The 27,457-nt window shown below is 38.3% G+C and overlaps 1 protein-coding gene across 6 annotated transcripts; it reads left to right on the top strand.

Annotated features, from left to right (window-relative positions):
• The first annotated feature begins 162 nt into the window (after positions 1-162).
• Positions 163-27,287, top strand: PUS7L (pseudouridine synthase 7 like). 6 transcript variants are annotated; one of them, XM_036300937.1, is made up of 9 exons: positions 163-255; positions 1,535-2,460; positions 9,548-9,707; positions 11,632-11,824; positions 16,368-16,466; positions 19,564-19,645; positions 21,465-21,745; positions 24,691-24,744; positions 25,918-27,286. In XM_036300937.1, the coding sequence occupies exons 2-9, from the start codon at positions 1,551-1,553 to the stop codon at positions 26,242-26,244; spliced, it is 2,106 nt and encodes a 701-aa protein (XP_036156830.1). In that variant the 5' UTR covers positions 163-255; positions 1,535-1,550; the 3' UTR covers positions 26,245-27,286. The 6 variants fall into 6 exon arrangements, with proteins under 6 accessions (XP_036156830.1, XP_036156833.1, XP_036156831.1 ...); XM_036300938.1 differs by having other exon boundaries at positions 221-264; XM_036300939.1 differs by lacking the exon at positions 163-255 and adding an exon at positions 448-562.
• The last annotated feature ends 170 nt before the right edge of the window (positions 27,288-27,457 follow it).

Here is a 27,457-nt window from a genome sequence, read left to right on the forward strand (position 1 = left end):
GGGCGGGGCGGACCCAACCCTGTAGGCTCCGCCCCGGCTCCATTCAGTCCCGCCCCCCCCGCCTTTCCGAGCCTTCAGGCGGCTCCACAACGTGAGAAATTCTAGGTCTCGCGTGAGGCGCTACTTTAAGTGGGGAGCCTGCCCCTTTAAATATGCCACTGTCGGAGCCTGCCCCTTTAAATACGCCACTGTCGGCGGCTAAATATTGTGTTTCCCGGCAGGCGCCCTGGCTTGTGCCGGTGGACGCCTTCACCTGTATGTGAGGTAGACGGGGTCCGGCTCCTTGCGCGATCCCGGGCTTGTGTGTGGGGCGATGACGTGATTGGCATTGGGGCCCCCTACTCTCGACCCCCAAGAGGAGGCGACTTGGGCCAATATCTCGCCTTGGGCAGGCGGGGGTGGGGGAGGGAGAGGCAGGTGGAGGGAGGGAGGGAGAACCCGGCGGGGTCTGGGGCACTTTTGGACGCGCCGCAGGGCATGACGCCGCAGACGTGAGCTCCGTGGCCTGGGGACGGCACTAGGATGTAGGAGTGAGCTCAGCCGAGCTTTGGCGTCTAGGGAAGTAAGAGCAGGAGGGGAAAGGGGCTCCCTGCCTCCATTTCTATCATTTTGCCGGAATCTGCCCTCAACCAGCTGTTTCCAACTGTGTGTGTGTGTGTGTGTGTGTGTGAGACTGTCCTCTCCCTCTCCACCCCGCACCCTCGTCAGCAAATCTGCAGCTGAGGAACCTGGTGCGCAGCTCCACGTGGACCCACTCTTACCAGGCTGCTTGGTTGTCACTCCCTCATGGAAACGCGCCCCCCCCCCCCCAAGTTGTTCCAGCTTAGAATGCCCCCGTCCTTTTGCTGGGGAAAGAGTGCAGCATTGTTCTTTCCAAGGCCAGGCTTACAGCCGTGCTCTTGGTGACACTGCTTTCCAGCTCCTAACTCTTCGTCAGGTGTGCCTTGCTCAGTGCCCGCAGTCATCGAGCTAAACCATCTTTCCGGGGACGGTGTCATTTTCCCACCCGAACACCTCCCGCGGCCGTCCTTGGACCCCTCAGTGGATGCTAAGGCCTTGGCAGGGCATCAAGTGTCTTCCATAGTTTGTCACTAACCCAACCGTCTTTTCTCCTGCTGCTCTGAACTTGGGCTGTTCGGGTTTCTAGCACATAGCGTATTTTGTCTGACATTGCGTATGATTCTAAGGGGCATCATTTCCATCGCCTGGACAGTGTGGAGGACTCAGATGGCCACTTCTTGCATTATGCGTTTCCTGGTTAACAGAGGCAGACTTCATCTCTCTTCCTCTTCACTCTTCCAGTTCTTATTGTGTACTCGTTTCATTCATTCAGCAATCACTATTGACTGCTTGCCCACATGTGCTTGACAGTGTTCTAACTATGAGATAGTCAGTGAGTAAGGCAGACAAGGCTCTTGCTCTTATGGATTGTAAGGGATAAAGATAATTAAATAAACCCCGCAAACATTTAGTTTGGCTAGCTGCAACTTTTCTTTCTGGTAACTAACGGAAGAAACTTTTATTTCTTTTGTAGGCCTTGTTATTTAAGAATGGAAGAGGATACAGATTTTAGAATAAGGTTTAGTTCTTTATGTTTCATTACTGATCATGTCGGATTTCATGGCACCATAAAAAGCTCGCCAAGTGACTTTGTTGTTATTGAGATTGATGAGCGGGGACAGTTAGTTAATAAGGCCACTGATGAACTTATTTACAAGATGAGTAAAGGACTGCCTGAGCCAAATAATTTTGCCAAAAAAACCAAACTAGGTCTGCAAAATTTAGTCTTTGAAGAGGGAAGCAACCAGAAAGTCAGTATATTGGTCCGGTGCTCCGATGATGACCAGAATCATCAGTCTGGTTCAGAAAAGGAAGATGCTATCCATGATGGAACTTCCAAAGGTGAAGAAGAAAGAGTTTATGCATTAGGCTCTTTGTTGGATGAAAAAACTAATGAACTACTGGATCAGTTTGCCTGTGATATAAAAGAGAAATGGAATTCTGAAAGTGAGCTGACTGGACCGTCTCCTGAATTCTCACTGGGCAGAATCCTTGACAAAAACCGGAGGGCGATTTTGCATAGTGCTATTCGGCAGAAGTTCCCTTTTTTAATAACTGTAGGAAAAAACAGTGAAATTGTTGTAAAACCAAATCTTGAGTATAAAGAACTCTGTCACTTGGTATCTGAAGAAGAAGCATCTGACTTTTTTAAATACTTGGATGCAAAGAAAGAAAATTCCAAATTTACCTTTAAACCTGATACAAACAAAGACCACAGAAAAGCTGTTCACCATTTTGTCAACAAAAAGTTTGGAAACCTTGTGGAAACCAAATCTTTTCCTGAAGCTAATTACAATGCTGGTAATCCAAATACAGTGATAACGGTAAGATTTCGTGAAAAAGCACACAAGCACAGGAAAAGGTCTGTTGAATCCCAGGAAAGAAAAGTTATATACACAGGTAATTTGATAAATTATTACCATTTTCTTTGATAAGCTTAATTAAAACTGTGACAGTAAAAAAAAAAAAAAAAACAGTGAAAGCTGAATAATTCAAATGAATTGAATGGACTTGTCCAGAGGGATATTGAAAAAAAATATGTGGGCCTGTTCTTAATGGGCGAAAAAGACTTTAAAATTACACTAATTGTAGAAATTATCCCTATTGGTGATAGGTTAACACAGACATTTATAGTTAACAGTCTGAAATATATAAGGTTGAAGCAGTTATTTTGTATTTAGTTAGTTTTATTGTAGTAAATTCTTTTTAAAATATATTTTTATTGATTTCTGAGAGGAAGGGAGAGGGAGAGAGAGATAGAAACATCAATGATGAGAGAGAATCATTGATTGGCTGCCTCTTGCATGCCCCCTACTGGGGATCGAGCCAGCAACCTGGGCATGTGCCCCTGACTGGAATCGAACCTGGGCCCCTTCAGTCCACAGGCCCATGCTCTATCTACTGAGCCAAACCAGTTAGGGCTGGAGTAAATTTTGATATAATATTTTGGAAGTTATCTTAATTAGAATTAAGTATCTGTATGTTTGCTATGGTGGAGAAAGTAAAGAGAATACCTTGTATTCTAAGACAGTTGAACCTCACAACCCTGAAAACTTACAGGGAGCTCCTTCCTTTGGCTCTGTCCATCTTTTCGAGAAGAGGTTCTCAGATGTTAGCATGTGTTATAATTAATTACCAAAAGGGCTTCTTAAAACAGATTTCTGTAGTCCTATTCTCAGAGTTTATGATTTAGAAGATGTGGTGCTTTTTCTGCTGGTCTGGGAACCACATTTTGAGAATCGCTGTTTTAGGGGATATATTCACTTCCTAGGATGGGATGGAACTGATGAAATCTCACTCTACAAGTTTGGCTGATCATGTTTAATCCTCCACGAGGGATGGGAGATGTTTCATATGGTCATGTTTTATAAATTTATATAGAAAAGTATTTCAGATAAAACAGTAACCCAAATTTGCCCAGATATGTGTGCAACAGAAATAAGATTGTACTTTATAGGGACTCTGTGGTGTAAATGGAAAGAGTTTGGACCTTGAAACTGTGTGGGTTTTATTTTACATTATGATTTTATTTTATAAAAATATTTATGAACTTTTTAATATCTTTAAGACTTAGTTTCTACAAATGTAAAAAATGGAGAAAAATAATACCATGGGCAAGTTACTTAATTCCTAACTTTTGGTTGTACTTTTAAAATGGGGTAATAATAAAGTATAATTCATAATAATATTCTAATGGGGTAATAAACTATAATTCACAGTGATATTAGAGGAAATAATTAATGAAAATGTTTAATGCATAACAGTTACTCAAATGTTAGTGCCTTCTCTCCTGAAACTTTCTGTCTGGTTGTGTGACTTGTCTTTTCCATGAGAAAGCTGCTAGCATAGGACTTGACACATGAGGCATGCAATAAATGCTGATAGATCTATTTAGAAGGGAAAACAAAACTAGCTTTATATGTAGGGGGAAGAATTGCTTATAGTGATTTAAGCATCTATAGATTTTTATTATTTGAAATTCTAAAGGTATTAATTTGAGTTAAACCAAAAAAATTTTGAAAACTTTGTGCATATTGGTTTACATTAGATTTACAAAAACTATGAATGACTGGAGGGATACGTTAAAGGGAGGAATTGATGGTTCACCAGAGGATAGTATGAAGATAACCAGTGTACCTACAAGTCCACGAACAAAGAAAAAGAGATAGATAAACATTGCCTATCCCAAATTTTGTAACAACAAAAGTAGGTCATCTTTTAAAAAAATCCCTTAATAAGTAGTTCTATCAAAAAATAGGACTTTGAAACACTTCGAAAAGAACTTCATTTTTTGGCCCAGCCGTTGTGACTTAGTGGTTGAGCATCAACCCATGAACCAAGAGGTCCCTGGTTCGATTCCCAGTCAGGGCACATGCCTGGGTTGCAGGCGCAATCTCTAGTCAGGGCGTGCAGGAGGCAGCTGATCGATGTGTCTCTCTCATTCATGTTTCCATCTCTCTATCCCTCTCTAAAAATTCAATAAAAACATTTTAAAAGCTTTATTTTTTAATTGTTGTAAAATATATGTAACATATAACTTATTATTTTAACCATTTTAAAGTGTACAGTTCATTGGCATTAAGTACATTCATATTGTTGTACAAGCATCACCACCATCCACCTTCAGAACTTTTTCATCTTTTCAAATTGAAACTTTATTCCCATTAACTCTTCATTCACCTCTACCCCCCAGCCACTAGCAACCACTATTCTGCTTTTTGTCTCTATGAATTTGAATACTTTAGATATCTCATGTAAGTGGAGTTATACAATAGTATTTGTCCTTTTGTGATTGACTTATTTCACTTAGGTTAAGGTCCTCAAGGTTCATCCATGTTATACATGTGCTGGAATTTTTTTTCTTTTTAAGGCTGAGCAATCTTCCATTGTAAGAAGATAACCCATTTTGTTTACCCATTCATCTGCCAATGGATATGGGCTGTTTCACTCTTTTAGCTGCGATGAACATGGCTGTAAAAATATATTTTCAGGTCCCTGTTTTCAGGGCCTTTTTTGGTGTATACCCAGAAGTGGAATTGCTGAATCAAATGGCAAGTCTATGTTTACTTTTTTTTTAGATGGCGCCATACTCTTTTGCTAGAACACATTATTGAAGAAGGAACTTTATGAAAGATTTAAGCATCTAATGCAGTTTTCATTTATATACTGCATTTCTCAGCTCTGGAAGTTTCATTTGTTTTTTTCTGAGGTCTTCAATTTCTTATACGTTCACGTTTTCCTATAATCTTTGAGCCTATTTTGACTAGGTCTTTATTTTTAAAGACCTATTGTCCGCTAATTCCATCTCTGTCATTTCTGGGTATATTTTTATTGCCTGACTTTTGTTTGGGTATGGGTCGTATTTTTCTCCTTCTTTGCATGTCTAGTAATTTTTTTTAGGTCAAACATTGTGTGTTACTTTGTTGAGTACCCAGTTTTTGTTGTCTTCCTTTAAAGAGCGTTGAACTTTGCTTTAGCAAGTAGGAAGTAATTTGCAGATACATTTGAGGATTCATTTTGAGTTTTATTAAAGGAGGTACAGCGTAAACATTGCTGTAAGCCTGTCATATATAGTTCTACTATCATAGCAGGATCCTTCTGTGGTTTCTACTGAATGCCCTTAATTTTTCTTTTTTAAAATCTTTATTGTTGAGAGTATTACAGATGTCCTCCCCTTTTTCTTTCCCATTGCCCTCCTCCACCAGGATCCCACCCCACCCCAATAGGCCTTCACCGCCCTATTGTCTTTGTCCAGGGGTAATGCCTATGTGCATATAAGTCTTTGGTTAATTTCCCCCCCCTCCCCCGCCCCCCAGCCCCCAACTCCCCTTCCCTCTGAGATTCATCTGTCTGTTCCATGTTTCCATGCTTCTGGTTTTATGTTATTTTTATTTTATTTATTTATTTTTAAATCTTTATTGTTGAGAGTATTACATATGTCCCCCCTTTTCCTCCCATTGACCACCTGGTTCTATTTTATTTATCAAGGTTTTTTTTTGTTCATTACACTCCTTGTTCGTTTATTTTGACTTTTAGATTGAATTGTTGACAGGTATGTATTTATTGCCATTGCATTGTTCATATTTTTGATCTTTTTCTCCTCACTTAATGAAAAATGATCATATTTTTCTACTAAAAATTAGTGAGGATTTTATTATTTTATAGTTCTATAAATCTAATATCTGACATAAAAAAGTCAGCTGTATTCTCATTTCTTTTCCTGCAATCTAGTGTAATATTTTGTTTTGACTGAAGCAAATGAACAGAATTCAGTTCACACAGGCATGTAGTTGAAAAAGAGAAAACATTATGGACAGATATGAAAATATTTGATATATTTTTTTAAAAATATATTTTATTGATTTTTTACAGAGAGGAAGAGAGAGGGATAGAGAGTCAGAAACATCGATGAGAGAGAAACATCGATCAGCTGCCTCCTGCACGCCCCCTGCTGGGGATGTGCTCGCAACCCAGGTACATGCCCTTGACTGGAATCGAACCCGGGACCCTTCAGTCCGCAGGCCGACGCTCTATCCACTGAGCCAAACCGGTCAGGGCATATTTGATATTTTGATCTTTCTATTGCTTTGACTATTTGTCATGCTCCTATTCCTTCTTCAGGCCCCACCACAGCAGCACTTCTTTCTCAAATTCTTTTCCAAGACTGAATGCTCCCAAAGCAGGGATCATTTTTGTTTTATTGACCTTTCTTCCCAGATTATTTTATTTAAATTCTATAATTAATCCTATCATGACAATGGCTGAACTATTTTTGAGGTTATAATCTCTACATTTTAAATGTGGGGTTTTAATTTAATTTAATTTTATTTTATTTGAAACAACTGATAAAACAGCTAACTTAAAATCAGAGGTTTATATTCAAATCCATTGGTCAAGATACCCTGAAAGTGTAAAAGCAAATTGTGATTTAGCACACAGAATTAACTTTATGATCCTTTCCTTTCCTCTACTTCTTTTATCAGTTCTTTAAGAAACAGGAGTCATAGTACATTTAATTTATCACTGCTGTAATAGAAAATTTGGAGAATCTAGGAAGCTGTTATGGTGGTACAAAAATTAATGACCCTAGTGATAAAAAAAGTTGAAAATAGTGGACAGTGTTTGAATATTCTTCAGAAATTATAGTTTTACACATTAACAATTCTTAAGGATTTAGGTAAAAATATAAATATATTTTTATTATAAAAACTGAAACATTGAAAATATACTACGTTGCATTGCAGATTTTTAAAACTTTCACATAAGTGATATACATTATGTGTATTTTTGAATCCTGCTATTTCTGTTTTTAGAGATTATTTACATAGACATATAAAGAACATGTATCTCTTCCCCATTCTTTTAAATTCTACATGATGTTCCAAAGTATGGATATTACAAGCTTTGTTTAGCTATTTCATATGCAGGGTGGGCAAAAGTAGGTTTGCAGTTCTGAGTACACAGAACATGAAGTTTATTATTGCACTAGGGCCCAAGTGCACGAATTTGTGCACCTTGAAAGGAACTGTGGGCCATGAGGCTGCGGTGGACACAGGGGCAGGTCTCGGCCCATCCTCAACATCCCCACCTGGCCCCTCCTGCCACGGTCCCCAGTCCCCTGTCTGCTGCCAGCCCTGCTCCTGCCACAGCCGCCACTTCCATGCGCTAATGGTGCCGGCCTTGCTTGCACCCCCTGACTGTGTGGAGCAATTGGGGCCAGTGGCAGCAGTGGGTGCGAGCAGTGTCTGCTGCCCTGATCACCCCTCAGGAGCAGGGGGAGGTGCAGAAGCCCTCAGGGGCGATTGGGGCCAGCAGTTGCACCCGCTGACGGTGCCAGGTGATCGGAACTGGCGCTGGGCGCCGGCAGCGGGTGCGAGTGGCAGCTCTGGCACCTGCTGCAGGTGCGAGTGGGGCTGGTGCCAGCAGAGGGTGTGAGCAGCGGCTCCAGCACTGGCAGCAGGTGCGAGCTCTGGGCGGGACCACGGCACGTGGGAGCAAAGAATTTTCAGTAACTACTAGAGGCTTACCCCGATGACAGCGACCGACACCCTGCCTTGGTCTGGCGCCCCCACTCACCTGCTCCACCATCCTGCCGCAGCTGATGCCCTCCATGTTCCGCATTCTGCTGCCTGCTGCCAACACCTGCCATGTTCCGCGCGCACCCCCTGGTGGTCAGCTCACATCATAGCGACCAATTGTTCAGTTCGTTTCGGTTCCGCCATTCGGTCTAGTTGCATATTAGGGTTTTATATAAACAGATTGTTATTTATTAATCATTGTATTATTTCCCATACAAATAACTGTAAACCCACTTTGCCCTCAAAGTGTGCAATTATAATTTTAAACAGCAGCAATGGGCCTCTCTGAAGAGTGTTCTAAGAAAAATGGACATTAAACATAAACATGACCCAGCAAGTAGAAAGATGTAAAAATGTATGTATGTACCTATCTACCTATGAACCTAGATTGATTGCGTCCCAAATGCACCCCAACCAGGGCCAGGGATGGAACCTGCTCTTGACTGGGAATCAAACCTGTGACCCTTTGGTCGGTGGGTCAATGCTAGAACCACTGAGAAATACCGGCCAGGCCTGAAATATCTTATAGGTATATATGGTGAACTGAGGATTGCTGTATTTTGTCACTGTCAATGCTGGCAGGGTATATAGGTCAATGTATTGGGGGCCTTTTTGGTGGGCTTGGACCTCCTTCTCATCTCCACAATCTCACTCCCATCTACTATGAAGCATGCATTGTTTTATTCACTGGCTTGCTGGCCTGGAACTCTAAGTCTATGGGGTGGATAAACCATAAAGAGATACATTTTAATACATGGTATTAACTGTCATGATACAGATAATGACAATTTGTGGAGACATGCAAGATGAAGCAATCATCTCCTTGTGGAGTTCACTTATTCATTGATTCAACAAGTATTTGAATACTTATGTGTTAAGCTGAGGATATAATAGTTGATAAAACACACATGATCCCTGCTTTGGGAGCATTCAGAGTTGGTAACCTGGAAAAAATATGAGGGAGGACTGCTGCTGCTGTTGGATTGTGAAGAATGAATAGAAGTATGGCAAACAAAGTGGAAGGAACATATATTTTAGACAGAGAAACTCAGATGTGCAAAAGTACAAAGCTGTGAAAGGCTCTAGTTCACTCAAGGATTATGAGACATTCTCTATCAGTATTATAGGGTATATGAATTGAAGTGGCACATGTGGGGACTGAAAAGGGAGAATGGGCCTAATATGAATGTCAAACTAAGGAATTTGGACTTTTTTTCTATAAACCTTTAATGAGCCAATTGGCATTTTAAAAATGACCACTGAAATGTATGACACAGATTTTGTATTTTTATTAAAAAATACTCATTTAAATTAATGATTTGATTCATTATATTCATCTGTTAGTCTGCTAAGGATGTACTTGATGTGTGGTAGCTGCCTTTTTTGTAACCTCAGATTTTTTTTTCCAGCCTTTACCCTACAAAAAGAAAATCTAGAAATGTTTGAAGCAATTGGTTTTTTAGCTGTCATACTTGGTGTGATTCCTTCAGATTTTAGTTACGCAGGCCTTAAAGACAAGAAAGCCATCACCTATCAAGCAATGGTTGTTAGAAAAGTGACTCCAGAGAGGTAATAAAACATTACTTGATAAGAGATAAATTTTTTTCTTATTGCATCAAAAAAGAAAATATAGGATTAAACTCTGAATAATTCTAGGAGCATATTAACCTCGTTAATGTTAATTTACTGAGTATAGACTTATTGAGCAACACATTCCACATTGATAACATAATTATTTTCTATATAGTTTTCTAGTAAATTTACATTGCAAATATAGGTAATTTTAACTTTGAGAAGTGGCTGATTTTAAATGATCAAATTGTTTCTAAACATCCTGTTCTATATTCAAATATGCATTTATATTCAGGACAGTGTCTTACAAATCTTTTTTTCCTACTTACTATAATACTTTTATACTTTTATTGTTGTGCTTCCTTATATTTAAAATAAATCTAAATAGAAAGTAAAGCATTCAAATTTAGCCTCTCTTGAGCTCAATTGATTATTAAAAGTATTTTTGGTATTGTCAAAGAAAGACATGTTTATTGTATATTTAGAAAATAGAAAAAATGCTATATAAAAAAGAAATTAAAAGTCACTGATAATTCCATTACTCAGAAAGAACCACAATAATATTTTGAGCCACAAAAAATACCTTCCATGTATTTTTCAGAGACTATCCTATATATACACATTGTACAAAGACTTTTTATATATGTGGAAATTATATTGTATTTGCAATTTATATTTTACTTATAAAATTAAGATCCTTTTAAGAAAATTTATGTCATGAAATATTTCAAAATTTTTTCCATTATTTATGCTAAGTTATTTAACTTTTCCCTAATTTTGGAAATAGAAATTTGTTTCAATATTTCACTGTAAATAATACTGTGATTAATATTATTGTACTTAAATCTGTGCCCTGTAGCTACTTTTCAAAAAGTTGATCATTGGGCCAAAATTGAACCTAATTTGAGGTAATATAGATGTATAATCCTTAGTCGTAGATGTTTAAGTATGCACTATTTGCAGGTAAATGCTTCTAAGCTCTAGTATGAGGGACCAAAAAAAGTATATAATTTTCTTTTTATGATCAAAAGTGCAGTATAGGTAAGAGAGAAGGACTTTAGATGTTAAAAGGTATTTGATGTTAAAAGCTGGGGTGTTTTTTTTTTTTTAATAGCAGAGGTGGAGATTTATTGAACAAGTACAGACTCCCACATGGGGAGAGGGAAAGAGTCCCACAGAATGGACTCCCACATGGGGAGTGGGAAAGGGTCCCCAAAAGCTGGTTTTTAATTACCCAAAGACAAGTATTATTTGTTCCTAGGAGAGAGTTCTTTGATTTGGCGTATGGGTGTGGGGTTTTAATGACCTGTCAAGTAATAATAAGGTTTTAGACAATGCAGAAAATTGGAAGCTATATTTGGAGAGGTAATAAGCTAAACAGTTTGTCTGATAAAACAGTTTAACCTTAAGAACTACAGTAGATATGAATGTAAAGAACAATTAACACCAGTTCGTACAGGCTCTTAAAAGTCCTGCAGATAGTTGGGGCCTGTTCTTTAGATGCTGGGGAAGAATGGGAAGTTTGAGTTCAGAGCATAATTTGGGGGAAATCCTCTGGTGCTAGTAGTTTTTCTTCTTAATGTTGGAGGAAGAGAGAGGAAAGGAACAAATTTAAGAATAAGAAGAGCAAAAGAACAGTCAAGAAATTATATCACTTGAACTAAAACGTCAAAAAGTCTACATAGATTGAGTTGATAACATTAGGAATACATGTCCCAGTTTTTTAAAATAACTGGTTAACATAATCCTATAATAATGGGGTGTTAGTGCACATTTGTTGAATTAACATTAACTTTGGAAGATGGAAAAAATTTTTGTTTTAGTGTTATGATGTAAGTGATTACCTGGCAACTGTCATTCAAAACTTATAATATTTTTTAATGTAAGATTTAACTGAGTCTATATTATTTGTCATTTATAGGTTGAAAGATATTGAAAAAGAAATTAAAAAGAAAAGAATGAATGTGTTTAATATTCGGTCTGTAGATGATTCCCTTAGACTTGGTCAGCTCAAAGGAAATCACTTTGATATTGTCATCAGAAATTTAAAAAACCAAGTAAATGATTCTGCAAACCTGAGAGAGAGAATTTTGGAGGCAATAGAAAATGTTAAGGTAAGAAAACTCAATTTTAAAAGAGCATTATAGGAACATTTTGATAGTCTCTCTATTTACATTGAAGTGAGAGAATAAACTTTTTCTTTTTTACCTTTTCTTTTTATTTACATGTATAATTTTTTATTGATTAGAGAGAGAGAGAGAGAGAGATTTATTGTTCCACTTTCTTATGTATGCATTGATTGCTTCTTGTATGTGCCCTGACCAGATATCGAACCCACAACCTTTGCATATTGCGACAATGCAACCAACCGAGCTACCTGGCCAGGGCCTGTATAATTATTTTTTTAAATGATATTTAGGACCATTTGGCTTATTTTTAAATTTTCTTTTTAGTACATTTTTGTATTAAACAACAACTTTAATATAATTTAAAAAATAAAATGTGTAAAGTTTCCCAGAGATGGGGAAAAATAAAGCCAACTAAGAAGAATGTTTTTCAGCATCTCCCATATAGGGTAATATTTTAGGGAAAGGGATTAATGTTTTTGGAAACTTTGTTTAGTAATTCTTTTCAGAAATCTTTGGTGATTTGGAAAATAATCTTTTAGAATTATACATATTCTTTTTTTCTTTTCAATTTAATTTTGAATTTTGTTGCAATACATACAAATGACATTATATACATTATATTATGTCTTACAGTAAAAAAATTACTTAACATGTATTTTTAAATGACATTTGCCAGGCATTTAAATATATGTATACAACCATAGCCTTCAATCAGATTGTCCCGTGGTTGGCAAACCGCGGCTCGCGAGCCACATGCGGCTCTTTGGCCCCTTGAGTGTGGCTCTTCCACAAAATGCCACATGTGGGCGCGCATGTACAGTGCAATTCAAACTTTGTGGCCCATGCGCAGAAGTCGGTATTTTGTGGAAGAGCCACACTCAAAGGGCCAAAGAGCCGCATGTGGCTTGCGAGCCCTGGTTTGCTGAGCCACAGTTTGCTGACCACTGGTCTAGACTATGGGTCAGCAAATTTTTTCTATAAAGGTCCAGTGATACATATTTTTTTACTTTGTAGGCATATGGTCTCTGTTGCAACTATTCTATTGCTATTGTGTGGAAGCAGCCATAGACAATACGTAAATGGTTGAACATAGCCATGTTCCAATGAAACTTTATTTACAAAAACAGGTGTTGGGCAAGATTTTACTCATTGGCAGTCAGTAGTTTGCCAGCTCCTTATCTAGGACAGTAATTCTCAATGTGCGGGGCTTAAAAAATTATCAGCAGTGAATCTCTACCCCCCAAACCAATTAAATAAGAACACTTGGGGATGCAGTTTAGGCATTAGTATTTTAAAAAATAACTCCCTAAATGATTCTACTCTGTAGCTAACATTGAGAAAAACTTATCTAAGTTTCTGGCCATGAAGACCTTTTTATACAATTTTATGCCTCCCCCCTAGGAAAACAAACAAAAACTGTTTTTAATCAATGTTATGTCTTAGAGTCAGGAAAATATCCTCCAATTAAAGATTTTAAAACCAGCACATTCACCTGTGTATAGGATTTCTCTTAATTTATACTCCATGTGCAGTTTTGTTACTGGAGGAGCCACTTGAGTCTGATGGGGCTCTCCCCTCCTCAGCGCGCGCTCTCTCTCTCTCTCTCTCTCTCTCTCTCTCTCTCTCTCTCTCTCCAGACTAGTGACAGAAAGCAGTATTGAACAAAGCAAATGAAGTTATTAAGGAAACAAAGCAATCGAATTTATAAAGCATAAAGCACAAATGGGCAACTCAGCTAGTCTGAGTGCCCTGCTTGGTGAGGGTTCAAGGGTTTTATAAGGGTGCCCCCCCCCGCCCCCAAATGTATACACACTTTAACAGCTGATAGCTCTAGCTGCTATTACATTTTGAAAATGAAAAGTATTTATATATAAAGTAAGTATTTATATATATATATATATATGGTGTATGTATTTTGGGGGGACATCCTGTATAGGTTTCAAGGTTCCTCTGCCAGACTAGATTTCAAGGTCCCTCTTTGCATTGTTGTGGCTTTTCCCATAATGTATGAGAACATCTGGCGATTTTATCTTGGCAAGTCCCAAGACTGCTGACTTCTTTGTTCAGTGGGTGAGATAACTGCACCCCCCCCCTCCACACTCACTTTCCCCTCCTCCATCCCTAGCAGCTATCTATCTTGCCTAACAGTTTTCCCTTTTTTTTTCTAGACCTACCTAAAATTCTTTTCACCCCTGAAACACTGTTATTAAAATAATCTTTCTTACAAAAGGAAAGAGGTGCTATATTGTGATTTATAAGAAATATATATTTGGAGTTTCCTAAGTGTTCAGAGTGATAGAGTTGTCTTTTGTTGTGTTAATGAGATGACTTTTGTAAAGACCCTAAGGATGGGGGCTGGTTTTATATGGAGCCAACTTTATGATTACAGGGTTATAACTTTTAGTACCACCCCCTGTATTGGGAGGAGGTAGGGGCTGACAGTGGAATCAATTGTCAGCAGCCAATGATTTAATTAATCATTCCTCTGTAATGAAACCTCCATAAAAACCCAAAAGAACCCAAAAGAAGGGTTCATTCAGAGAGCTTCTGGATTGATGAACTCCAGTTGAATATGCAGGGAGATTGGCCCACCTGGAGAGGGCATAGAACCTCTGCACCACTTCCCACGTAGGTTCTATGCATCTCTTCCATCTGGTTATTCCTGGGTCACATAACTCTGAGTTTATAATAAATTGGTGATCTGGTCAGTAAAATGTTTCTCTGAGTCTGCAGGCCTCTCTAGCAAGTTAGTGGAACGCGAGGTAGGGGTCTTGGGAACTTCTAATTTAAAGCAAGCTGGTCAGAAGTCCAGGTAACAACCTCAACTATCGGCTGGTGTCTGAAGTCCAAGGAGTGTTTGTTGTAACCTTCAGTTCACAGCAGGTCATCAGAAGCACATGTGCAGCCTGGGTATGTGACTGACCTGGCTTCTGAAGGTGGTGGGGGTGGCAATCTTGTACGACTGACCACTTAACCTGTAGCATCTGATGCTATCTCTGAGTAGATAGTGTCAGAATTGAGTTGAATGGTGGGGCACACAACTGATGTCAGAGAATTGCTTGTTGGCGTGGGAACTCCCTCTCCACATTGAAATTGGACGCTCAGAACACCAAAAGAGGGGTCTAAACTCTGATAGCATTTATTGTCTGTCTCATTTGGTACTTATGGATATGTAACTGCTCATTATAAAAATCCCCATTTGGAATAATACTTGCATTAGCCAACTTTTCTTTAGTTCTCATAATAAGGGAAGGGAGTTGAGAAGCCCTGAAAATACTGGTAAGAAGTCTTTGAAGTTTTGTTTTAGAAGGTCATGTCTCTCATTGCTATAAACCTTGTTATTTCCAGCTCTAAGTAATTAGAAGAGGTAGTTAAAATTCTTCTGGCTATTCTACGATATTATCTTATATTGTTTTTTTCAAATTTGAAATAGTTAAAATGTTAACTATGAGATTTAATACAGGGAGTATTTATTTTTATCTGCAATTGATTTTCGTGAATAGCATGAGGTAAGGGTGCCTTTTGTACCATGCCAATAACAAATTGTCTTAGCATCTTTATTGAACAGCCCTGGAGTTGGTGCTCAATAATAAATGTTGAATGAATAAATATATACTTCTTTCATAGAGTGAGTGTGGAAGACTCTTTCAAGAAACCATCTGGGCCTGGTGTTTCCTTTGTGAGAATATATTTAACCACTGACCAAAGTCTTTAAATGGTTGTAGTAATAAATTACAATTTTCTATTCTTGGTGAAGTGACACCATGTTATTGTCTTGGCCCAGGCTTTCAGAAACTGAGATGGCTGAAAGATGAACTGGGTTTGAAAATAAATATGTTTTTTTATTCCAAACATGTCCAGACAGCAGAATCTCAAATTCAGAAAGAGCTCAGGGCAAAGATCAGATATAATGCTAGGTAACTAATTCATCCCAGTTTTCCCAGAACTTGCCCCATTTTAGCACCAAAAGTCCCACATCCCAGGAAACCCCTCAATAATGTTAATGAAAAGCTAACATTTTAAAAGCTTTTTCACTCAGCTTATTTTCTAACTTTTAATCATTTATTCTTTAATTGTCTAGCATCTCTCAGACCATTTGGTCCCCATTTGTATATTGCTGATTACAGGATTCTTTATTAAAATAAATATGAAGAGAAAGATTTGATTACATATTCTGATGCAATAATTGTATTTATTTGTCTTAGTTCAGGGCTATAACAAAGAACCCTGGACTGGGTGACTTTTAAACAACAGAACATTATTTCTCATAGTTCTGGAGGCTGGGAGCATGAAGTTACAGTGCCAACATGGTTTTCTCATTGTTTTCTCACATAGCAGAAAGCAGGTTAAGCTAGCTTTGTGGCCTTTCCTTATAATGGCACTAATCCTATTCATGAGAGCTCTATCTTCAAGACCTAGTTATCTCCTCAAGCATTTCAACATATGACTTTGGGGCGGGGGGTGGGGGGCACAAGCATGCAGTCCCTACCAATATACTTTTAATGAATTGATTTCTTTCTATTCATAGCATAAAGGGTTTGTGAATTATTATGGGCCGCAGAGATTTGGGATAGGAAGGAAAGTTCACACAGATCAAATTGGATTGGCTTTGCTGAAGAGTGAAATGGTATGTATTCTTAAAAATATGATTTTTTTTTGTTTTCACAGTTGCACTTACTCATAAGCCAGCTCCTTGCTTTCTTAGCCCAGCATATATACACATGTATATACACACACACACATATATACCATATTCTATATCACTGAACATATATTGAGCAGCTACTAGATTCTTGGCATCATACTATAAGAAAGCCAACTGTGTGCCATGTGCAATATTGTTTGAGACTTAACAGAGAATTGACCAACACTGACCACATTCTGAGTAAACTGGATAAGAGATTTAGAGTAAAGTAGTACCTATAATTTTAGAAATCTGGTATCAGATTATATAAAAGATAGGAATTCATCCAAAGCTAGAGACTAAAAAGGGAACAGCAGATTTGAAAAATTATCTGATTAGTTTCAAATGAAACTACTAGTATAAATGAATGTCACATATAAGAGGCCACATTTGCCCAATTATTAAAATTACATATACATTTAAAGTTTATATTTTATACTAGAGGCCCGGTGCACAAAAATTTGTGCACTTGGGGGGAAGGAGGGGTCCCTCAGCCCGGTCTGTGCCCTCTCATAGTCTGGGACCCCTCAGGAGATAACGACCTGCTGGCTTAGGCCTGCTCCTGGGTGGCAGAGGGCAGGCCCAATCCCTAGGTGCAGCCCCTGATCGGGCTCAGAGCAGGGCCGATTGGGGAGTTGGGGCACCGCCCCCTGTCATGCACAGAGCAAGGCGGATCGGGAGGTTGTGATGCCACCCTCAGTCACGCTCAGGGTAGGGCCAATTGGGAGGTTGGGGCACCTCCCCCTGTCACACTCAAGGCAGGGTCGATGGGGAGGTTGCGGCGCCACCCCCTGCCACACACAGAGCAGGGCCAATCAGGGGGTTGGGGCATTTCCCCTGTCACTCACAGAGCAGGGCCGATCAGGGGGGTTGGGGCTCTGTACCCTGTCACGCACAGAGCAGGGCCCATCAGGGGGTTGGGGCGCCGCCCTCTATCACCCACAGAGCAGGGCCGATCAGGGGGTTGGGGCGCCGCCACTCTCACACTCAGGGCAGGGCCAATGGGGAGGTTATGGCTCTACCTCGTCACACAGAGCAGGGCCCGTGGCGGGGGGGGGATTGGGGCGCCGCACCCTGTCACACACAGAGCCGCAGGGCGATCAGGGGGTTTGGGTGCTGCCCCCTGTCACACTGATCCCGGTGCTGGGAGGCCTCTCGGCTCCGCTGATCCCGGTGCTGGGAGGCATATTACCCTTTTACTATATAGGGTAGAGGCCTGGTGCACGGGTGGGGGCTGGCTGGTTTGCCCTGAAGGGTGTCCTGGATCAGGGTGGGGGTTCCCACTGGGGTGCCTGGCCAGCCTGGGTGAGGGGATGATGGCTGTTTGCAGCTGGTCACACATCCTTCAGGGTGGGGGTCTTCACTGGGGTGCCTGGCCAGTCTGGGTGAGGGGCTGAGGGCTGTTTTTAGGCTGGCGGGTGACGGAAGCTCCCAACTGCTCCTTTTTTTCTTTTTTTTTATTTTTTATTCTGGGCCAGCTTTAGCTTTGAAGCTCGGCTCCAGCTCTTAGGCCTCCGCTGCCGAAAGTGGTTTCTGGCCTTTGTTTACAATGTTGCGACCCTTCTGGGCAGGTTTCTGGGGTTTTGTTTAGCTTCTATATTTGTTACATAGTTGCTTAGAGTTGCAGGTCAGAGGCCGGCAAGGCAGGTGGGGAACGTTGTAGTCCTCCGTCACTGAAGCAAGCAAGCCTCATGTTCAGTTTAAGCTGCCTGGCTGCTGGCCGCCATCTTGGCTGGCAGTTAATTTGCATATCACCCTGATTAGCCAATGGGTAGGGTAGCGGTTGTACGCCAATTACCATGTTTCTCTTTTATTAGATAGGATATAATTACATATTATATACATACACATAGTTTTGCACTGCATGAAGTGCACATAATATGCAAAACTGACAAATCTATAAAAATTATATACTTGCTCAAAGGCAAGATTATTCATATGATAGTGCCATACTCATTTGTGTTATAGTATGTTTTCTTGAGTGGAGGAGAAAAGAATAGTAACAGCACTTGTGAGAAGCATTGTGCATGTGAATATTATCTTGTACGTGGAAATATAGTTGACAGTTAATGATGCAGACCACTTCTGCAAATTTGTAGTCAGTATTGCCACTCAAAGACATATACTTAGAAATAAATCACAGTTTTAGAGACAGTAATAAAATACAGGAACTAGTAGATGTCTCTATTTTTTAAGAACATATTTTCATCTATTTAGGTTTTAAAATAAAATATTAAAGTTGGCAATTTCAAAAAAGAATTGGGCAATTATTTTTAAAACTAATGAATTTTGAGACTTGAGAACAGGAATGCAATTAGTGGCTTGCCATTCCCTTATGCTTCTTTTCTTCCCTATTTTTGTTGTGTATGTTGGTCAAGTTTGAGTTTTATGTCATTACTTCACACTTGTATTCATATAATAGAGGTAAAGAATGACAGAAGAAAAACTGTGGAAGATATGGGAGAGCACTTTTTCTGGTCCACAATATTTTAAACCTGTATATAAGCTTGCTTGTATAGAAGTTTACTTCTGAACGTAACATTGATTACTTTTTGTTGCTGTTAATCCTCACCCAAGGATATTTTTTCCATTGATATTTTTAGAGAGCGTGGAAGGGAAGGAGGGAACGGAGGGGAGAGAGAAAGAGAGAGAGAGAGAGAGAGAGAGAGAGAGAGAGAGAGAGAGAGAGAGAGAGAGAGAGAGAGAGAGAAACATCAGTGTGACAGAGACACATTGATTGGTTGCCTCCCTCAAGCCTCAGCTGGGGCCAGGGATCAAGCCTGCAACAGAGGTTCAAGCCCTTGAACAGAATCCAACTTCAGACACTTCAGTCTGTGGGCCGTGTTCTAACCACTGAGCAAGCAAAACCAGCTAGGGCAACATTGATTATTTAATTCTTGGAAGTTTAAAGATAAAATTGTAGCATCAAATATCAAATAGGCATTTGTTAAATGCCTATTCTTTGAAGAGGCATGTTTTTCTTAAAGTAAGTAATTTGTCATTTTTATGTAACATGTGTTTGCTTGCTTGATTTTTAAAGGTGAAGGCTGTAAAATTATTTCTTACACCAGAAGATTTGGATGATCCTGTAAATAGAGCAAAGAAATATTTTCTTCAAACTGGTATTTAAAAGTTTCTTTACCCCATACATAGCCATGCAGTTACATAATATAAATGCTATGTCAGCAGAAGGGCATCCATTGCTACACAAATGTGATAAGAAATAGATTTTAATATATTCTATATTTAATCATTTTATTATATGCCCCATGTACTCCTTTTATCTGTTCTAAATCTTGCTTGCAGGGAAGTTGGAGGGGAGAGATGGCATCTTAGTTTTTCTTGACCTAAATCCTCTGAGGAGATAGGAGTTCCCAATTCTAAACTGGTACTGATGGAAGTATATAATTACTACAACTAGAGGAGATGGAAAAATAAACTAAGTAAAAGAACATTTGTTATGTCTGATACTTTGTGCATTGGTTCTGATCTAGTTGCCATTCAGCCCTGACTACTGATTTTGAAAACTCTAACTCAATAGGATGATATATATGCAGAATGCTTAATAGGAAACACTAAAGAAAACTAGTTATGAGTGTGGGTTCTGGAGTCAATTTATATGAGTGTAACGCTCACCTTTAGTACTTGCCACCTGTATGGGCTTGTGCAATGATTTAGCCTCATTGTTTTGGTTTCTTCACCTGAAAATGAAGCTAATAATAGTACCTAGAAGACTATTATGATATTTAAATGAAATAAAAGATGTAATGCTCTTAAAATAGTGCCTAGCACATACTAAATACTGAACAAATCTTACTTGTATTTAAGTAATAATAACAGCAACCATACCATTTTAGATTCATTCAAATCTGTGATCTACATACATGTGCATACTAAATTTAACTAACATTAAAATAAATGATTCCAGTTTTCAAAAATCTCCAGTATTTTTAAGTATGTACATATTATAAAAACATGTAATTATTCATAGGAGAGAAATATTTTTGTGCCAAAGCACAGTCTATAAATAATATGGGCATTTCAAATTGTTATGAGTAATCTAAGTGATACTAAAGAAAATTCAAAGTGAGTTGTTTGTCTCTATTGTAGAGTCCTGAGAAGATCATTTCCTTATGGCAATGATTTGAATGATATTTACACTTTAATGTTCATAAGAAACCTGATACAGTTATTAAAATGCTGATTCCAAGGCCCTGTTGGCATCAGCATCTTTACAATAGAGTCCCTAATTTTAAAATGCTTCCCACCAGCGAGACCTAATATTATGCTTGAGTAATCCAGACATCACCCTTTCTTATTCAAACAATTCTCTGTAAATGTCCATAATAGCTCTTTTTAAATCCCTAGGTTCAGAGGTTTATTTAATACTCTTTTATGAAGTCCTCTAATAACTGTAAATTAGTTTATCTTCATTCTGAAGTAGGAATTACTACTGTACTTTTTGTTATTTTTTAATGTGTTTTTGTTGATTTTTAGAGAGAGAGAAAGTGAGAGGGATAGATAGAAGCATCAGTGAGAGAGAAAAATCTTCCTTTGGCTGCCTCCTGCATGCCTCCTATTAGGGATCAAGCCCACAACCTGGGCATGTGCCCTGACTGGGAATCCGACCCGTGACCTCTTGGTTCATGGGTCGACACTCAACCACTGAGCTAAACTGGCTGGGCTGTTTTTGTTTTTTTGGGTTTTGTTGTTGTTTTTTTTAAAGCAGGGAATGTGAATGGCTCATATGATTAATGGTCTTTATTTAAAAAAAAACAATTCTTCAAGTGTAGTTAGATTTATAGTTGGTGCTGAACATCTTCATATTCAGGTGTAAAAGAGCAGCAATTCATTGACTCTCATTTAGAAAGCATAATAAAGGGCTTCATAACTGGCCTTTAAATGAAAGTGGTTGACTAACTGATTTTCTCCTTATTGCAGAGGATGCTAAAGGCACACTTTCATTGATGCCAGAATTCAAAGTTCGAGAGAGAGCATTGTTGGAGTCACTGCATCGCTTTAGCATGACCGAGGAGGGTTGTATCCAGGCCTGGTTCTCCTTTCCTCATTCTATGCGCATTTTCTACATTCATGCATATAGCAGCAAAATTTGGAATGAGGCCGTATCTTACAGACTTGCTACCTATGGATCAAGAGTGGTGGAGGGTGATTTGGTCTGTTTGGATGAAGATGGTGATGATGAGCAATTCCCAAATAATAAAGTAAGTGTCATTTGATCAGGATTTCCCAAGAGTAGTTACCTTAGCAGGAACACTAATTTTCTGAAGTCCTTATTTTAGAAACAATTTAAACCTGAATAGGAATTTTATTTCTTTTTAACTTGTATTTGCTCATCTCCTTTTCTACTCTGCTGTCAGCTGAGGCCCAATACACGTCAATAAATGAAAAAAATAAGATAGTCAATGGTGTGAAGTGAAAGGTACAAAGATAGTAAAACTTCCTTTGAAGAACACATTCTTTTAAAGGTTACAAATAACGCATGAAGCAGTTTCCTTAAAAATAAAACCAGAACATTGCAGATGTAGCTGTTACCCTGGCCACGGCTCCGTTGTGATCTCCTCCGCTGCCTCCAGAAAACCAACCTCTGTTTTGGGCCTGTGTCCTTCTAGATGATTCTCTATGCTTTCACATAAATATCCACAGGAAAGAGATTTTTATTCTATTAGTTAACACGGAGAAAAGAAAAGACAGGGCTAAGAGGCTAAAAGCTTAACATATGAAAGAAGACGATTTTTATTATAATGGTATATAGGACATGCAATGTTCTGTGTTTCTTTTATATAAGCGCAATTTCACAACTTGTTTACTTTTTAACAATGCCTTAGAGACATTTATATTCATGTCAAATAAAGGAACCCCACTTCCCACTAACATAAGAAAGAGCAGACAGGAATTTATTGGCCCTCACACCTGGAAGCCCATGATTGATCCAGGCCCAGCTGTATCCAGGGTCTTAGGCAATGTCCTACCTCATCCCTCATTTTCTTTAGCTGTCAGCTGATTTTCTGTTAGATTCATTCTCAATCTGGCTTACACTTTATTCCTTTAATGGCAAGATGGTTATTAGCAACTCTACGCTTATTTCTCACAACTTCTCCAGAAAAGAGGGCTTTTTTTTCCCTCAGTAGTTTTAATAAAAGCCATGGAATTGAGTCTCAGTGGCTCAGCGTGGTGTGACTTGGGTCACAATTCCCCAAACCCATAGCTGTGGACTGGAGTATGTGATTCGTAAGCCGGTGTTGCCAGGACTCCTTCCTGAAACCATCCCACCCTAACTGCATCTGAGATCTGGGAGGGGAGCTCTCTGGAAAATTTGCTACCAGAAAAGAGGTAGTAAAGGCTGAGCAAGTTTTATTATTTCATTAAGTTTTATCATTTCAATATTCATGGCTTTTGAATATTTAGGCAAGAAAGTAATCACTAGGATGATAAATTACTAAGAATGGTCATTTAACAGACACCGACTGAAACTGTGTAGAAAGAAACCTAGCAGTATCTTACGTTTTATTTTAACTCATGTGAATGGAAGAAGAGAAATGTCAGTGATCCTCTTCTAATAAATAATGAAAAATTCTAAGTTTTTATACACCTTCTAGATAACCTGTCCATTTAAATATTACCTGGGCAGTATATTATTTAGTAAGTCAGCCATTTTTTCATTCAGATTTCCAGAAGTTAAAGGTTACTTTGACAAGATATAGCAATGATCTCTGAAATACATGCCTCTTGTAGGTTTCTTTGTTCAACATAACATTAGTAAGGAGTTTTGTGCTCAGAATTGTATCAGCTTTTCCTTTTGGAGCTGTAGGAGAAAAGAGAACATTTTCTCCTTTATATTCCGAAGTTTCCTTTTATCAGCAGCAAAAATTGTTTATAATTTTAAGGCCAATCATTTATGCTTTATTAGTTAGCATTGAGAAAAGAACAGGCAGGACTTAGAGGCTCAAAACTTAAATTAGGAAAAGGAAAAAAGCAGAATAAGATTTTTAAGATGTGGTACTAGTATATAGGACATGTAATGTTGTACATCTATAATTAAAAATGGTAGGAAACGAATCTGATTCCCTTTTTGATAGGATTACTAGCCTAACAAGTATAACTTTACTTCAAGGCATTTGGTAGATTCTCTTTTAATTTTTTTATGAGCAAGATAGAGAAATGTGAGTTGCACAATTAAACAGGTGAATTCATATTTGGGGAGCAGTCATACAGCAAAAGCATGTTTGTAGATTGATATTAACCTGGAGAGAGTTCTCTTAAGGCAAAACATGGTCTTTTGTACTTGACCATGTTTTTTTTTGGTATTTTCATAAATTATTTAAATAACAATATTGTAGGTATGCTTATGAGTTTGTGAAAGACAAAAAGCTGGAAGTGATACAGGAAAGATCATAACCCCATCTATTTTGGTCAGATCACACCTGGAGTTTTATATCCATTTCAGAGTATCACAGTTTAACAGGTTATTTACCTAAAAATAAGCAACTCAAATGAAAAACCAAAAAAACGAGGAGGAACTTTATTGATAAGGGTAGAGAATCAAGGGGAAAGCAAGCAGATTTAGAAGCGATCTGGACACTATCGTATACGATGAGTGCTTTAGGAAGATGGAGATGCTGTCAGTCCTTGTGGAATGATGCTGCTGCCTTTGAACTTGAGCTCTCCTTTGCAAGAGAAATTAGTTATTCTGTGATGTCCTGCAGCAACATTTCTCAAACGTAATACATCACACACCTCCTACATGTGATACCCGTAACTGTTCTATGAAGTGCATTTTGAGAAACACCACTTCCCATAGAGTCTGATATTTGTTGGGGACAGAAGTAGATTTTTGATTCAGCATAATAAAGAACAACTTTGTAATTTGGAAAAAGATTGTTGGTGACTGAGGTAAAAGTAAAGACGTGTTAAGCTGCCCTCCAAAATCTGTGTGTGCCAACTTCAGTTATCAGTGGTTAAAGCAGGAAGAATAATTCTAATTTTTATGTAGTCTGCTCCTCCAGAAATAAACTGTGAAAAGGTCTTGTTTGGATATATGTATATTCAGCATAGGAGTCAAATTTTACATAACAAAATTAGGGAAAATTGAAGAAATTTGAAACATTTGAGAATCATCCATATTTTTCATCATGTTTTTTAAAAATAGGTTCACCTAGTAACTGAAGAAGAGGAATCGGCTAATGCATATGCAATACATCAGGTAAATTTGCTTAAAAATTAGTATCACTTAGACCTAAATGTAGACATTGTCTCCAAAAGAAAAATGTGACCAGTTCCCCTCCCCCCACTTTTTTTTTTTACCACTTTCCAATTTAGAATATATATATATAATAAAATTCACTCTCCTAAGTTTACATGTATATGAGTTTTCATAAATGTATACAGCCATATGACTACCACAACAACCAAGATAGTTTCATCTCTCCTCAAAATTTCCCTGTGCCCTTTGTAGTCAACCTCCATCCCCGGGCAACAACTCATCTACTTTCTATCCCTATGGTTTTGCCTTTTAAAAAATGTCATATAAATGGAATCATATAGTATACTAGAGGCCCGATGCACGAAATCGTGCAAGGGGCTCGGCCCTCGCAGCCACAGTGGCTTGCCTCGGCCCTGACAGCCCTGGCTTCATCCAGAAGGACATCCGGAAGGTCGTTTGGCTGTCTGGTCTAATTAGCATATTATGCTTTTATTATTATAGATGGCCTTTTGTGTCTGGCTTCTTTCAATTAGCCTAATGAATTTGAACATTAATATTGTGTGGATTTGAGTTTTTTACCTTGTTTCTTTTTTGACTACCCTCTGGTACTATTCAAGAAAAATGTCTAGAGGTCATCAGTAAAGGAGGAAAACCCCACAGAATGCAGTATCTACTCATCAGCGGCTGAGAAAATAAACATTACTTTTGCTGTCTGCTATTTGCTTTCATGTTTTTAAATTAGTAAGAGGGATGTGAAATTATCAACTAAAATACCAGTTGAGCAGTAGAGGTTATTCTTTGTTACAGAAAGAATCTGCTTTCAGGATTGTGTGACTGCACAGAGATTAAGTCTGTTAGTTAATTAAATGTACCTAAACTTATTGTTCCATCTCTTCTACCTTAGCAGTGGTTTGTCTAGTAATATCTGACTTGAATTGGTTATCTTGTTTATTATTAATCCTTCTTGATTTTAGGTAGCTTTTTTCTTTGTCTGCTAGCATAAAAAATAAAGTAGTATGGTATTCAATAGTATGTTTTAGGCTGATTGTACGTTTATATTCTGAGACTGTTTTTACAGATCTAGGACCCAGTCATAAATGTAAATTTAAAATTTGATCATTGATTTTTCTGAAGGCTGTTTCATGTATCTTTTTGCCTCCTTCCCTTGTGCAGGTGGTTCTTCCAGTGCTTGGATACAATGTTCAGTACCCAAAGAACAAAGTAGGGCTGTGGTACCAGGAAGTACTTAGCAGAGATGGACTACAGACATGTAGGTTTAAAGTACCTACTCTGAAACTGAACGTTCCAGGATGCTATAGAAAGATTTTGAAACAACCCCACAATCTGTCATACCAACTAATAGAAGAACATGATATTGATGTCAAAGCAGAAGGTTCCCACATTGATGAAGCGACTTTATCTCTTTTGATTTCTTTTGATCTTGACGCTTCATGTTATGCTACTGTTTGTCTGAGGGAAATAATGAAGCATGACTTTTAAAACCAGTATCCTTGATATTCCATGTATCTGTCATTCTTCAAAGGAAAGGGAGCTAAAATTTGTTTGAGCATCTGCCATGTGCTAGGAGTTTTATAATTGTTATCTCCCTTAGTTAGGCAATATCCCAATAAAGTAGGAATTTGCTACTAACATTCCAGAAGACATATAAGCTAGTAAGTGTCAGGGTCTGAATTGAAGACTCCAAAGCCTGTGCTTCTTATCTATTATCTGACATTTCAGTGACCTTTATTGTGTTATAAAAGTTGCAATCTTTCTGGACTATGGAGAGCATATATAATACTGTAAGATAACAGTTAAAGAATGCTTTTAGAGTAATGTTTCTATCCTTTAGCTTCTTGCTTAGAATATAAATGAAACCAGATTGTAATGAAAGCATGTAGTTGGAGATAAAGATAGATGAATCATTTTGTTAACTGCTATTGTCATTCTTTCATATTTGAAATTATTGATCAGAAAAATACATCAGGGAAATGTAATCCCTGTATGATAGCTACCTCAGGGTAGTTTACCCTTTTATGAGGTAAATAATCTTCAATGAAGATTGAAATAAATTTTTTATACAACTTCTTTATCTTGTCATACATTGACCCACCCCTTTCCTCCTCCCCCCATTATCTAAGCGTAGATTTTTAGAGTCAGGCAGATCTGGGCTGACTCCATGCCTGACACTTACTAGTGACTTTGAGTATGTTACTGATTTTTTTTTTTTTTTTTGAGGCTCACTTAAAGAATCAAGATAGCACCAATCTCCTCAGCAACAAATAATTGGATTATCTCTACCTTTTATGTTGCTAGAGGAAGAAAACATTTGGCCCACTTAAAAATTTAAATATTTGTTAGGTTAACTATTTCATATCATACTAGTAAACCATTGCTAACCACTTTATATTAATAAATTAAATTTAGGGGGAAATAGGAAGATCCGAGCAGTCTCTAATTTCTGGTAACTTTATTTTATTTTTTTAAAATATATTTTATTGATTTTTTTAAAGAGAGGAAGGGGAAGGAATAGAGAGTTAGAAACATTGATGAGAGAGAAACATCGATCAGCTGCCTCCTACACACCCCCAACTGGGGATGTGCTCGCTACCGAGGTACATGCCCTTGACCGGAATCAAACCCGGGACCCTTCAGTCTGCAGGTTGACACTCTATCCACTGAGCGAACTGGCTAGGGCTCTGGTAACTTTATA

The sequence above is a fragment of the Myotis myotis genome, unplaced genomic scaffold (genome assembly GCF_014108235.1).
Source record: "Myotis myotis isolate mMyoMyo1 unplaced genomic scaffold, mMyoMyo1.p scaffold_m19_p_3, whole genome shotgun sequence".
Classification (NCBI taxonomy): Eukaryota; Metazoa; Chordata; class Mammalia; order Chiroptera; family Vespertilionidae; genus Myotis; species Myotis myotis.

Coding starts and splice junctions, on each gene's coding strand:
- PUS7L (XM_036300937.1), top strand. CDS start 1,551: ATGGAAGAGGATACAGATTTTAGAATAAGGTTTAGTTCTTTATGTTTC. Junction 11,825..16,367: donor AGGCAATAGAAAATGTTAAG/GTAAGAAAACTC, acceptor TTCTATTCATAG/CATAAAGGGTTTGTGAATTA. Junction 19,646..21,464: donor GAAATATTTTCTTCAAACTG/GTATTTAAAAGT, acceptor TCCTTATTGCAG/AGGATGCTAAAGGCACACTT.